General features: G+C 44.0%; 2 protein-coding genes across 8 annotated transcripts in view; one reads left to right on the top strand and one right to left on the bottom strand.

Moving 5' to 3' along the window:
- The window catches only part of EXOC1 (exocyst complex component 1), a 262,527-nt gene that overhangs the window by 150,927 nt on the left and 96,215 nt on the right, over positions 1 to 15,385 (top strand). For all 6 annotated transcript variants that reach the window (XM_078768589.1, XM_078768584.1, XM_078768585.1 and 3 more), the window contains 2 exons: positions 9,666 to 9,775; positions 14,680 to 14,823. In XM_078768589.1, the coding sequence (XP_078624715.1) occupies positions 9,666 to 9,775; positions 14,680 to 14,823 (254 nt within the window). The remainder of the gene's footprint in view (positions 1 to 9,665; positions 9,776 to 14,679; positions 14,824 to 15,385) is intronic.
- LOC137439970 (THAP domain-containing protein 2-like) overlaps positions 1 to 15,385 on the bottom strand; it is a 234,700-nt gene that overhangs the window by 154,877 nt on the left and 64,438 nt on the right. The window lies entirely within an intron of this gene.

The raw sequence follows: 15,385 nt of genomic DNA, 5'->3' as shown, positions 1-15,385 counted from the left end.
GTGTGTGTGTGTGTGTGTGTGTGTGTGTGTGTGTGTGTGTGTGTGTGTGTGTGTGTGTGTGTGTGTGTGTGTGTGTGTGTGTGTGTGTGTGTGTGTGTGTGTGTGAAAATATATAAAGATAAATATATAAAGAGAAAGAGAGAAAGAAAAGGGGGAGAGAGAGAGGGGGAGAGAGAGACCGACCCCAACTGGAGTTTTTTTTTTCAAACACCTGAACAAGCCAAAATCCTTCTGGGAGAATGGACAGATGAGTCCAAATTAGAGCTTTTTGGAAAAGCCAATCATCTCTATGTTTACAGAAAACAAAATGAAGCCTTCAAAGAAAAGAACACCTTCCCTACAATCAAACATGGTGGAGGTCCAGTGATGTTTTAGGGTTGCTGTGCTGCCTCTGGCACTGGGTGCCTTGAATGTGTGCATGGCATCATGAAATCAGGAGACTACCAAGGCATTTTGGAGTGCCATATTCAACCCAGTGTCAGAATGCTGGGTCTCTGTCGAAGGTCATGGGTCTTGCAGCAGGACAGTGACCCCAAATACACTTCAAAAAGCATCCAGGAATGGTTCAAGACAAAACGTTGGACTGTTCTGAAGTTGCCAGCAATGAGTCTCGATCTAAATCCCATTGAACACCTGTGGGGAGATATGAAAACAGCAGTTGGGAGAAAACACCCTTCAAATGTGGGAGAACTGGAGCAGTTTGCACAAGAAGAGTGGACCAAACTACCAGTGGAGCTGTGTAGGAAGCTTTTATGGCTATCGGAAGCGCTTGACTGCAGTTATTTTGTGCAAAGGCCGTGCTTCCAAATATATAGTCTCGGGTGTCAATAATTTTGTCAGTCATTTCTTTTTATTTTATGATTTAAAAGAATATATTAAGTTCTGAATCAAAAACAAAGTTTCTGTAATATTAACATTGAAATCAAGAATTGTGGAGAGCAAATACTTTTGTCAATTTCAACTTATTTTTGGAGAAAAGTGCGAGATATTTCAAAAAAGTGCAAGGGTGCCAATATTTTTGGCCACGGCTGTACATGTAGTGGCATCTGATTAGAATTGGCATTTACAGTTGCAAGGAACTGTGTACCTCATGTCTAAGTGTTTCTTGAATTTTTTTGCATTTTTACCTCTGAGTTGGTGCTAATCGGTGTTGTTCATGTGCACCCTGTGATGATGTAAAGGGCTTTGTTTTGTTTGATCTGCAGGGTGTTGAGATGTGTGTTTGATGAGCTGGCAGCTGTTGTCCTGTAGGATGTGTAGGTAACATTCCAGTACGGAATGGAACAAAAACATGATGCTTTTATTACGCTGCTGTGGCACCACAATCGGACACACTACACCATGGCCACTGCCCGATGTTGATGCTACACTACGACAGAGTGTCAAGAGACGATTGTAGAATATGAGTGCACAACTCCTTCCAGCCTTAAATCCAGACAGGAAGTCCTGTGAGTCGGTCCCACCGGCTTTACATAGTGAAAATGTTAATCCAGCAAAGCAATTTGCACGGGAGATGCTGACGTTGCGATATACCAACAATCATTCCAACATCCTCTTCCCTCCACAAAGGCAAAGGAAAACCAAGCTTCTACTGAACACCACTTCCAATAAGCAGTAATAATAACCTCAAATTATGGAGCTACTTACTTAGTGGCCTCTCAGCCTGTCAACAAATGCATTAGTTGTGGTGTTATTCACAGGCGGCAGCACGCACAAGGCTTTTTGTATACTGAATCGAGGCTCGTGAAAGAGCTAACATTTACTTCACAAACAAATCAACCAGACAAACAAAATATATAAAAAGAGGGAGCGGAAGACAAGATGGGGAGAGAAGGGGAAGCACACAAACACAACATTTGAGAGCAGGGAGATGTGTGGAAGGGAGAGGGCATGGGGGGGAGGAGGCGTGGGAAGGGAGGGAGAAGTATAAAACACAAGGACACCAAGGACTTCCAGGACAGAAGTTGGTATTTCAAAAAAGTGGAATTGGGGTGAAATTAGCTGGGGTAGAAAAGATCAAGGTTTTGGATGGGGGAAGATAAGCGATGGTGGTGAACAGCTGTTTTAAAGACCTGGAGGGTGGAGTGGGATTGAAGAGAGTGAGGGAGTTTGTTCCAGAGGCGGGAGAAAAGAGGAGTGAAGGTGAGCAGAGAGTCTTGATTTTGGCAGTTTTAACCATAAGAGGGTTGCAGGCAGATCTTGTGCGACCTGTAGGAATATTTGCGGGACAGAGCCCAGAGAGAGCTGGGGGGGCAAGGCCAGAGAGGAGTCGGAAGAAGACGGAGATGGCGTGATGTTTGAAGCTGGCGTGATGTTTGAAGGTCATGGGGGTATTGCAAGGTGGAGAGCATTGGTGTTCGTATAAATATCTAGCTTAATATATCAATGTTTTAATACTTAAGCCGAATTCGACATTAAAAATGAATGTTTTTCACAAGGCCTCACGCCTCTCCTGTATCCGTCTCTCACCCCCAAGGGAGGCACTCCCCGACCACCCTCCCCCACCCCAGTTTGGGAACCAATGGTCTAAGGCAGTGGTTCTTGACCTTTTTAAAGGCGCCGAACCCTAACGAAACCCACCGAACACTCGCGGAACCCCTCAAATTTGACAAAAAATTAAGAAGAATTGCATCTTAATGAGTTTTCTGTTTTTCTTTTCGGGAGGCAATCTGGGAAATGTGTGGTTTTTTTTTGGCAAGGACCACCCTCAAATCATTTTCGCATGCAAGCCTGCCCCTTTTCTTTGTTTTAATGTCCACCAGCTTCGAAAACGCATGCTCGCAAAGATACGTTTTAACGAACGGCGTGAGGATCTCAAGGGCAATTTTAGCAATGTGAGGATACCCTTCCATTTGGCGGCAACCAAAACGTTGAGAGCGTTGTTGTGCCGAAGAGTTGTTGTTGAGTCTGGCTCTGCTGAAGTTTGATGAGGTCGTCGAGGTATTGGTCGTTGGCATCTGCCATGGCAACGTCGAAAGTAAACGGCTGCCGCACCCATGCTGGGTATTGCTCTTGGTCGGGGAAGTAGCCGTCAAATGACTTTCCCAGCTCATCCAAGTGTGTGGCAATCGCTTGCTTCAGCTCGCCCGGTACAGCAGTGCCTCCAACTTCAGACTCATCTTCGATCCCGCTCACGCACTCGTCCAGTAGCGATAGGTTCACAAAGTTGTCGTTCTCTGTTCGCTGCCTCCACAACGGTAACTTCTTTCGGAAAGCCCTCAGCTCTTCTTCAGGAACGATGACATTCACTCCATCGCCCTGCATCTGGCAATTGAGATGATTGAGTGCGTCGAAGATGTCAGCCAAGTACGCCAAGGCGAGGATGAACTGACTTGGAAGTGCGTTGCATGGAAATGCTGGTGTTCTTGCAAAAACAGGGCTAATTCCACACGCAAGGCAAAAACACGGCTCACTACCTTCCCTCGTGATAACCATCGAACGTTAGAGTGGTAGAGAAGGACTTCCAATTCAGAGCCGATTTCATTGCACAGCGATTTGAAGATGCGATGATTCAGAGCACGGCTTCGCATGTAATTCACAGTTTCAACGACGATTTTCAGAACATTGGCCAGTTTTGGAGGCAGGGTTTTTGATGCCAGCGCGTGTCTGTGCAGGACGCAGTGCGTGACGATGATGTGTGGTGCATCGGCTTTCACCAGCGCTCCAAAACCGGAGTTGCATCCCAGCATGGCTGGAGCTCCGTCCGAGCAAACTGCAGACACCATGTTCCATGAGAGGCCTTTGCTTCTGAAGAAGTCATCCACAAGCTTCTTCACATCAGCTGCCTTCGTCGTTGTTGTGAGAGACTTGCAGAACAGAAAGTCTTCCTTGATCTCGTCTCCTTTGACATAACGCACAAATAAGATGAGCTGGCTCAAATTTGAAACGTCGGTGGTCTCGTCGAGTTGAAGGCTGAATTTTGTCGGGCTCGTGACTAAAGCTGCAACTACCTGGGCGAGGATGTCGTCGCTCATGTCGGCGATTCTGCATCTGATGGTGTCATTTGAGAGTGGAACGAGAGACAACTTGTTTTCAGCAGCTTTTCCCAGCATGATGTTGGCCATCTTCAACGTGGCCCGTTTGATGAGTGTCTTTCCCAACGGTGTGCGGTTTGCCCTGCTTTGCGATCAGGTACGCAACTTCATACGACGCGGTGAGGATCGGTTTGTCAATTGGAATGAAGCCGAGAGTGGGCAAGGTAGCACTTGCTTCGAATCGGACTCTCTTCAATTTGAATTCATCCAGCGTTGCGTCTTTGTACTGCCCCTCGCCGTGCAGTTTTTTGAAGTGTTCCCGTAGTTTTGCTGGTGCTAGGCTGGAGTTACTCAACTTGACATTGCAAAGCATGCATTGAGGACGCTGACTTCCATCCCTTTCCGTCAAACACGTGAACCCGTACCGCACGTAATCCTCCGACCACTTCCTTTTTTTGCTCGACATACTGCAAAAAAATAAAAATAATAATGAACAAACTGATCTTAATTGAGTTCGGGCAAATAATTATATGACAAAAATTAAAAAAGGAACATGCTTAAATATAATCAGTACCCCTCTGAAAACTGAGAAATGTTAACGAAGAAAACACAACTTATAGTTACGATGACGGGATTTATTATCTACCCAACTCTGTCACCTCAAATCCCATTATAATATTACATAGAAAACTGCGAATTGTTCGTTTTGAATTGCGACCAAAGGAGTTATATCACCTCCACCTAATTTTCTGAGTAATTCAATCATATTTTATAATCACCATCCACTTTTGACTTTAATATAACTCTGAACCCGCCCTGCATATCCACAAACATTTCCAACTTACTTTTCAATTAATCATTAACTCCAAAGTAAGGCGCGACCAATGATGCACGCCACACGGCAAGCTAATCGAGGCTATTCACTGGAATTTCCGAACACCTGCAAAGTCCAAAATCCAGTAAGTAAGTTAGCAAGTAAGCACCATCAACAGAATAATTAGCAAATTGCTCATTGATTCAACTTACTACAGTCAGTGTGAAACAACTTATCTTGAACACAGACCAGAGAAACTATGAATGGGATGGGAATACAATTACAAATAACATTTCCATTCGTTCGTAACATACATAGCAAAATAATAATAATATTAACTCGCCGAAACCCGTGGAACATCCACGGAAGGGAGGATGTGGTGTATGGATAGAGTGTACCATTATGGATGGCATAGGGGAGCGCTCATGGGATCTTCTTCTTCCGTTAAGCTCCAATTTTTTCTCTTTAAGTTAAGTCCAATCAGTCCTCTCTGCTCGAAGTGCTCAGGCCATGCCTTCCCGCTCTCATACTTTTATTTCCGTTCGGTGTAGAAAGAGATTGACATATCGTTCGTCTGTTTTCAGCTCGTTATCTTTAAGCTTCCTTACGTCTCGCCACCTGCTATATCTCTCTGAGTTACAAGGATTTATGCAACGCACCCCGAGTATCGCAACGTCACTCCATTTAACTTTATTAAAATGACGATAAAGACGTTTCCTTAAATATCCTAATTTAAAATGTTCAAGGGAATAAAAAGACAATTTGGTTCACACCATCCATGTTCACACCACTCGACTGTCCAATCAGCCGACGGCTCGCTTCGCCTTCGCCCAGCCGATGCCAATACGATGGCGTCGTAAGATGGTGTCGTATCGGCAGTTAATCGGATGCTTTTGGGCCCCAACGTCGGCTAATTCAGATTTTTCGAGTATGTCTGTACGTGATAAACAAAGAGCGCGGTTTGTCATTAGTGCCGTGGGCATCGGGTCACTGGGTGCGGCGTAAAAGGGATAACAAAGTCGAGTCCTTACGGTATTATTATATAGATAATAAGCGTAATTACACATAAATTCAAAATTGATACAAAACTAAAAAAGACAAAAAAACAAATTGCAATGCGTTTCGGAGGACCCCCGCCGAACCCCTGAGACTGGCTCACTGAACCCCTGGGGTTCAGTCGAACCCAAGTTAAGAACCAAGGTTAGACTCTAAGGGGTCTGAAGGTTTAAAGGTTTTCAAGTAAAAGGTCTGTAATGGTTTAATTCTAAGGGATCTAAAGGCCTCAAAGGTACGTTCCAATAATACGTAATTAATGCTACACCGCACGTGAACAGTTCAGTGACAACATAGCGCCTATTCTTAAGTTTGCCGTACTCTAGTATTTTATGGCTGAGTTGTGCAAATGTGCAAAATACATTTTTAAAATATGTGCAAAATACATTGTAATTTTAAAATATGAACAAAAATAAAACCAATTAAAACTGTGAGCAGTGATTATCCAGGGACCATGACGCCCCACACTGAATGGACAAGTGTGTGCCAGAGTCATTGACCGGCAGCCCGGATCCGATTGTTTAAAATTTGAAGTGAATCTTTTGAAAAATGAAGGAGGAGATACATTTTAAAGGTTTTCCTAAAATCCAATATGGCCGCCATGTCATGTGACCTATGATACCATATTTAGGACATGTATCCAATCAAGTGACATACTATAATTGGTCAAAGTTTCAAGTTCATCTGACTAACGGTTTGGCCTGTGGGTCGATACAAAATTCATGGAATCACAATATTCATTATAAAAAGAAAAGCAAGAGTCAGCACTTTTACAATTGGTTCACCGTAGACTAATGAACAAAAAAAAAAAAAAAAACAAAGAGCAGAGCGGTCTTGGCCTTGAGGTGTTCTATATGTATGCCAAGTATCAACTCAATATGTCGGAAAATGAAGGAGATAGATTTTTAAGATTTTCAATAAATCCAATATGGCCGCCAGATCACGTGACCGATGACGTCATACTTAGGTTATTCATCAAGTGAAGTGGTCTGTACCACACATCGTCAAAGTTTCAAATTCTTACGATGAACTGTTTGATCTGTAGGTCGCCAACAAATTTCATGGAATCTTATTATAATAGAGCAAACGTTTATGGTTTTGTATGTCACTATGTATGTATGTTTATATGCGACGAAAACGTCTTCTTCAAATAAAATTACCACCCTCTTATTTAACCCTCTTAATTGCGATAAGACTGCTGAGACCCCTCAGACCTTTGATGACCCTTTAATTCCCCCAAGATCCTTCAGACCGCCAAGACCCCTTCAGACCCAATGGTCCCCTAACTAGCAAAAGGGTACCAATGGTCCCCTAACTAGCAAAAGGGTTCCAATGGTCCCCTAACTAGCAAAAGGGTACCGATGGTCCCCTAACTAGCAAAAGGGTACCAATGGTCCCCTAACTAGCAAAAGGGTATCAATGGTCTCTTAACTACGTGGCTGAGTATTTGTTATTTACAAAGTCGCAGTTTTGTGGAGGTCTTTGTGTCCTCAGGTATATGTGTGTTGAACTCTGAGCGTACACGGAACACTACAACAACAACAACAACAACAACAACATGCATTTTAAGGCCATTTTCCCTGCTAGAGCGGGGGTTAGCCTTGCGGTCCCCATGACAATCTTCTCCATTTTGCCCTATTCTCCACTTGTTCATCTCTCCTTGTTAACCCCCTTGCCCGCATTTCTTCTTCCACCATCTTTAGCCAAGTCTTTCTCGGTCTTCCCCATCCTCTACTTCCTTCTACATTCATTTCCATCACTCTTCTCAACCAGTCACTTTCATCCTTCCTCAACACATGACCAAACCATCTCAACCTGTTCCTCTTCACAGCATCAATCACAGGCTCTATTCCCATCATCTTTCACAATTCATCATTTGTCTTCCTCTCTCTCAACGATACTCCGCACATCCATCGAACCATTCGCATTTCCACCCTTTCCAGCCTTCGTTGCTGCTCTACGTTCATTACCCATATCTCGCTCCCATAAATCATAACACTTCTCACACATGCAACATACACCTTTCCCTTCAGCTTCAGCGACACTCTCCTCATCAGCACGCCACTCAGTTCCCGAAACTTCTTCCATGCACATCTCACTCGAGCAACCGTTGCCGAGTCTGATCCACCTCCATTCAGCATGTCTCCGAGGTAGCAAAATGTTTTCACACCTTCCAGCTTCACGCCGTCTCCAAGATCCAACTCAACATTTCCTCCATCTGCAGCTCCCTCTGTGCACACCTTACATTTGAATGTAGCTGCCACACTGGTAAATGACCCTCTCAGACCACTACATTTTTGATGAACCCACTCAGCGCACATTGTACATTGAATGGAGTTCACTCCGACACCCTTCCTGCACACAGCACACGGCCACTTCCCAGTTCTTTCCACCTCACCACATGCTTTACCACTTGCCATCACCTTCGTATTTCCGATATTCACCTTTAGACCTTTTGTTTCCATACATTCCTTCTACGTGGTCATCTTTTCCTTCAGTCCATCCATACTTTCCGCAATCAACACCAGATCATCTGCATACAACAACTCCCATGGTAAACCCTCCCTTACGTTCTGAGCCAGCACCTCCATCACAGCTACAAATAGTAGTGGACTTAGTACTGACCCCTGATGCACTCCCACCTTCACCTCAAACTCACCACTGTTCCCGTCCTTCGTCCTTACAGCTGTGCGCGCTCTTTTGTACATTGCCATCACTACTCTGATCAATCATTCCTCCACTCCTAACTTCCTCAATGCCCATGTCAATACTTTGCGTGGAACCCTATCGAATGCTTTCTCCAGATCAACAAACCCAAAAAACAACTTCTTCCTCTTCTCCATGTACTTCTCCTGCAACTGCCTCACAATGAAAAGCGCATCTGTCGTTCCTCTTCCTGGCATAAATCCAAACTGCATTTCGTCGATCTTCACTTTCTTCCTTATCCTCCTCTCCAACACCCTTTCCAATACCTTCATTCCATGCTCCAATAACTTTATCGCTCGGTACGAGCCACACTCCAGAGGGTCACCTTTCCCCTTGTATAGAGGGACGAGGGTACTCAGTTCCCAATCCACTGGAATGCGGCCTTCTTTTACCACCAGATTACAGATCTGTCATTCTCTTCACACCCCAACTTCCTGCTGCCTTCAACATATCTCCCACAACTCCCGTCGGCCCTCCCGCTTTTCCACTCTTCATTGCTTTTATCGCTTCCTCAACTTCCTTCTCAGTTATCTTCATGCCGGTCCTAAAACTGGGTTACTCTCTATGTTGCCATCCCATTCATTCTCTGTATTCAACAGCATTTCCATATATCTTTTCCATCTTCCTTTAATTCCATCTGGGTCGACAACGATTTGTCCCACTTCATCCTTCAAGCAACTCACCCCCATCACATCACACCTCTCTTTCGCTATCTGCTTTGCAATCCTGAATACTGCTTTCTGACCCTCTTCCGAATCCAAGCCTTCTCCGAACATTTTCCTACATGCCTCCTGCGTCTTTGCTACCTCTTTCTTTGCAGCCTTCCTGGCTGCCTTATAACTTTCATGCTCTGCTGTTTCTGCTCCCATACCCTTCGCCTTCTGCCACTCCTTGAACTTCTTCCTGTTCTCGTCAATCCTCTTTCCAACTTCATCATCCCACCACCATGTTCCCGAGTGCCTCGGTGGTCCTTTTGTCCATCCACATACCTCACCAACGGCTCCCAACAGACTAGCTTTCATTAACAGACTAACAGACACGGAACACTGCACTTAACAGATGTTTTTCACACAAAACAAATACACTGTTACTTGAATGGACGTTTTCTCTGCCTGCAGGGCATCTCAAGTTGAGGGCAATTCAGGAACAGCAGGCAAAGTTTGATGGATTGAAGCAAGCGTTCTCCAAGCGATTGGCTTGTCATCTCAACAAAATGTTCATTCATCAAGTAAGTCATTTCCTTTTGCTCTCTTCTAATTCTTTACACCACTGCTGATTGGTTCACGGGCAACAATGACCAAACGGCCGTAGCACGTTCCTGACATCTTCTGATTGTATTTTGTACATTGGAGTTCGATGATCAGAATAGGAATGAAATAATACACAGATTATTTTGTCCTCTCGAGACTTTGAAGTCCGAGTCAGCTACCTGATACAATGCAGGTGTTTTGCTGAAAAGTCTTGTTGAAAACGAGAACAGTTCCTGCTTGTGATGAGGATAGTTGAGAGATGTACTTTGTCGGGAGAAATCAAAAGGAGGTCGCATGAGACCGGTGGCCCTTAGACCCATCAAAGCCTGCGCTATTATAACCAGCCTATGGTTGTTTGACCATGTGGTGGGGTCACTTTTCTGGGACCCCGTAACTATTTTGCAGAGAACTAAGTTTGAAGGTGGATTTGGGTACTTTAAGACATTACCTTTAAAATGAGCTCCCATGTCCCTCGCGAAATGATGGGGAACTCCCGCTCAGGGGCGTTTTCCAAGATGGCCACCATTAACATATACCTAATATCGGTTTGGCCTACGATTTCCTATAAAAATATTTATAAAATCTATTCTGGGGTTTTGTTATGTTCTAAATCCATAAATCATACTTATAACACATAGAGAAACTCATAAATACTCATATTGTTGATTTATTTTATCGCAAATGACCCAGAAAATAACAAAATGGCTGCTGCAAGATACAAATTATTTGTCATTTCTTGTGGTTACTTGATGTTTCTAAGATTTTCATCCAGATATTTACTCGGTGGGTTTCTGAAATGGACGACTGCCGCAGTGTCCTGACCAATCTCCATCGCTTTTAACTGAATATAGCACATCCAAAATGCTCCTTGCATGGGTTAAGGCATGTCTGCACGTATGCCTACCAAGATATACTGCAAAGTAATACTATTTCCTGATCTTACTATAATTCACCAAATGTCCGTCCATCTCTGTCTGTCTGTTCGAAGGTACCGTAAAAACTGCTGAACCGATCTTAACGATATTTTGGGTGGGTAATCCTGGGATCTCCAGGAGTAAAATCGGCTATTTAGTTTTCCCAATTTCAGGTTTAGTCTCCAGCATTCTCAGGTTTGGATTCGCGCATAACATTCGCGTTCGCATAACGTTCATTGTTCTCGTTGTGAGGATGTTGCTTTCCCGGGTGCCGCACAAACGGCTGCACCGATCGCTGCACATCTGCACCGATCGGACTCGGTGACCTCGGACAAAGACCTTTTATAAGGACACAGGTTGAATCCCTGCTTGAGAGAATTTCAAATTGCTCCCCGCCATCACGGCCGTCTCTCCAACTTACAATCCCACGAGATATGCGGAAAGGATGACCCAAAACCAATTTAAACATCATTCAGATATAAACATCATTAAAAGTAAATAATGGCCTCTGCCAAAGTTCAAACGACATTTAATCTCTTCATGAGAGAATTCTACATGGCTATTTGGGCGGTGAATATGCTAACAGATCGCTGTCTCCATCGATCTTGCCAAAGCCGTAACAGCTATCGGCTCAAAATCCTTTTTACTGTTGATTTGGAAGTTTTTACAATGAAGGAAACATTAACAATGTTAAAAGTTTATGTTGTGATTAATTTGTGATTGGAGATATGTTGTTTGGAATGAAAAAAGATATCGAGTTCAAGTGAATGACGACATGCCGTGATGGTTTCTACTTTCTGAACGCGAAGTCGTGGATCACCAGATGCAGAATCGCCATGGACCCACGATCGATGTTTCTATACGTGAACGTACCCGTTTGTTTGCGAATGGGTACGTTTTTCATGGAAGTCATTCACAAACTTGCTGTCCATGTCTGACGTGCGTCTGAGGGTGCTGCAGGAATGTGGAATTTATTGGTTTCATGCTTTCGCCGTATCTGCATTGCCTGTTTGCTTCTGGCCTCCCACCCGTGCATTGCACGGGTATCTCCCTCCTAAAGTAAATTAATCGATTATTTTTTCGACATAGATCAGAGGACAACTGAATGAAATCGTCGCTTCTGTCCATAATGGATTGTTTATTCATCTATTGACATCAGCAACTCCTGGAGCTTCTATACCGAACACACTTATTTCAGACCACCACAGTTCACATGGTCAGTCCACCAGTTTCCGTTGTCTGGAGCGGTATTTATTCGTCAGTTGTCTCATCGTCACCATCATCAGAACGAGTTGAAGAATCAGAATCTGTTCTACTATCGTCACCTTCTCTCTCCAAGATGCTCTGTTCATCCCGCATGATAAGGGAAAAATCCCTGGGCATCATGGGTTTGGAGTGGATTACAGGCACGAGCATGCCGGACGCATCTTTGCTCCATCCATGTCCTAATGGCGTAGGAGGGGAATCGGGCTTGCTGTAGTTTAAAAAAACCCAAACTTGATAATTCGCCCTTGCAATATGGAAACTGAAAGAGTCCGAGTCTGGTGGAAGTCTGGATGTCACCTTTTTCTTCATCTTGTTCCATTTCACAGCATGGGCTTGTCCCAGGGAATCTGCGTGCTTGTCCCCGTATATATCGCGAAGGGTGAACATCTCCAGATCCCGAACATTGTTCTCATTCATCGAAATGTCACTGCCAAGTTGTGAGAGGATGGCTCGGGATTCGGAGGAACTTGTCCCAGCCTCTTTTGTACACCTTTTGTACACCTCTTTTGTACACAGCTTACGACAGTTCTTAGATTTTTCCCTTTTTGTACAAGTGCAATGGGGCATCAATTTCGTAGGAAACACGAGATGCCAGCGCAATCACATCGGTATCTTCAGCGTCCACACGAATTGCTGTGAGCGGGTCTTTCTGACTAAGACAGTGGGCATGGTAGAAGATTCTGGAATCAGCCTCATGTTGATGACATTCAAGGACCTCGACCTCAATCTGTGTACCCATGTTGAAGCTCTTCTCCCTGAGAGTATAGATGAATTATTGACCATTGTGTGGGATAATAATCCGTTTGAATTCCTGAAAGAGGAATTCCTGAAGCCGGATTTTGTTTTGTGGGTTTGTGAAGAATTTACTCAGCTCATGAGAGGAAAGTAGCTCGTTGTCGGCCTTGATGAAGATGTTCTTACTTCCGCCAATGAAATCCCCGGCTCTCCTCATGTGTACAATGTCCTTTATCGCATTGTCCACGTCATAACGGTCATTTATGAAGTGAAACTCTGGAGCCCCATGATGTCTCTTGGTGACGATGTTGAAGATTTTCCGAGCATAGTCTCTCCACGCGTAAGGATGCCCGTCGACTGTTTCTCTGTCTTCTTTGGAAGCTGTTGCGAGGCGCCAGATATAACCCATGTCGATAATAACGCGATAGGGTGGTTGTGGTGAACTCTGGACCACCTCCACAAATGACATCGTGTCTTGAAGTTTTGATTTTACAACCTTGCGCATTGTTCCATTTGGGTTAAACATCGGTACTCCCTCACAGTTTCTAAGTTCAATTTTGCGTGCTGCGCAACTTTCATCAAACGTGCCATTGCTTCATTGTCCATCTCCATGCCCTTATTGTCCGTCGATGTGACAGATGCAGACGTACATCCCAGGAAGCTTAGTCTTCTATTCTTCTTTATCGGGTCCATCAATGGCTTTTCAGTTGAAATTATGCACTCCTTATAAAACTGCGAAACCAACAGTTCACCATCAGATCTTGTGGATTTGAAATCGGTAATGAGGTCAGATGAAGCAAGTTTTCCAGACTGCAGAGCGTTGTTGGAAGGGTCAAATGAGTCACAGCTCCACTCCTCAATACAAGAGTTCATATCTTGAACAGCTTTTTCATCTTTTGCCCTTCGAGCATTGGCATTCTCATGATGACCTTGCTCTCGTTCGTCACAATTAGCGATGGCGTTCTCGTGTTGCGAGCAGCAGAAATATGATTAACAGTCTGGCTGTGAGTGTTAACCATCACTGCATTCTGCATGAATTTTGTCCAGCCTGCTTTCATCTTGCTTCCTCTGTTCATCTTGATCTCGATGGTTTGGTCTGGAGGCAAACCAGAGAATGGTTTACCAGTAAGAGAGAAGGAGGAAGTGGCCAGCTTGAAGATGACGTCATTCCCAGAGGCATTTCTGTTATCTAGATTTGCTTCTAAAATGGCTGCTAGTCGTACTCTGATTCGCAAACCTTCAATTTCCATAGTTCATGCTCACAGCGCCACGGTAAGGGTATTTCTGAGTTCCTTTGTGAGCTATAACACTGATTAAAGGTTTTAGAACATGACAAAACCTGAGTGAACATGTTAAATTAGTTTTGAAGTGAAAAACGTAGGCCAAACCGATATTAGGTATATGTTAATGGTGGCCATCTCGGAAAACGCCCCCTCGCGGGAGTTCCCCATCGTTTCGCGAGGGAAATGGGAGCTCATTTTAAAGGTAATGTCTTAAAGTACCCAAATCCACCTTCAAACTTAGTTCTCCGCAAAACAGTTACGGGGTCCCAGAAAAGTGACCCCACTAATGCTCTATCCTTTTATTGCTCAATGTCAAGCAACGAAGCAGCACATAACATTTCAAAAAGTATTTGGTATCACTCATCAGTGTTTGAGCTGTGGTCATCGCACTTGTTGATGCCTCAAGGTGTTCATTAGTTGTCTGTGTGGAAATTGATTTAATTGGTTGAATGGCGAACGATACTCTTTAGTGCAGTGTAATGGTGCTAAAAAAACATGTATGTGTGTGTACAAAGTCGAGGCTCATGGAAGAGCAAGGTGACAAGATGTAAAGGTAACAAACTGACTGGGGCTACAGGTGGACACAAGGAGCAAGAAAATGAACAAACAGGAAACGGTTCACTTACCTTTTGTTTTGACAAACCGAAAATATGTTCATAACCTTTTCATCTCCGTTGACCCCAGGGCAACTCTGTCGGGAGTGGCGGCAGTGCGGGTGAGCTGTCATTGCCAAAGCACCATCAGCATCATCGGGATCTCCTACCGTACGCTGACCTCCTCGGCTGGCTAAAAACTACTGACTCTTCTATTTATTCTGAACTAGCCAAGGTAGTGCAATCACTGGTGGATTGTTTTTAAATGTGCCTCCTGTTTTCTTCTCCTTGGAGGGGAGGGGGGGATCCTTGTCGCTATGACGTGTGTGTGTGTGTGTGTGTGTGTGTGTGTGTGTGTGTGTGTGTGTGTGTGTGTGTGTGTGTGTGTGTGTGTGTGTGTGTGTGTGTGTGTGTGTGTGTGTGTGTGTGTGTGTGTGTGTGTGTGTGTGTGTGTGTGTGTGTGTGTGTGTACACACACACAGACTTGGCATTTAATATGGAATTTTTTTTTTTGTGGGGTTGAACTTACTTTTCAAGATGACTTAGAACCAAAAGTTCATTAGAATTATGTTGAGATTATTCTAGATTTTGTTAATGTGACCTTTAAAAGAAACAAAAACCACATTTGACATTTTGAAGCAAATAAATTGATCCTTGAAAGTGATGTAAACTGATATCGAACTCAATTCACGGACAGTACTGTGTTAAACTCTGTACGTTTTCCAGAAGTATCTCTTTATTTTGCACATTAGCCAAAAAAAATTTCAACAAAAACAAAAGCTAAATTATGACTGGGA

Source organism: Myxine glutinosa, chromosome 14 (genome assembly GCF_964187855.1).
Source record: "Myxine glutinosa chromosome 14, kmMyxGlut1.1, whole genome shotgun sequence".
In the NCBI taxonomy this organism is placed as follows: Eukaryota; Metazoa; Chordata; class Myxini; order Myxiniformes; family Myxinidae; genus Myxine; species Myxine glutinosa.
This window is presented reverse-complemented; position numbering and strand designations above follow the sequence as displayed.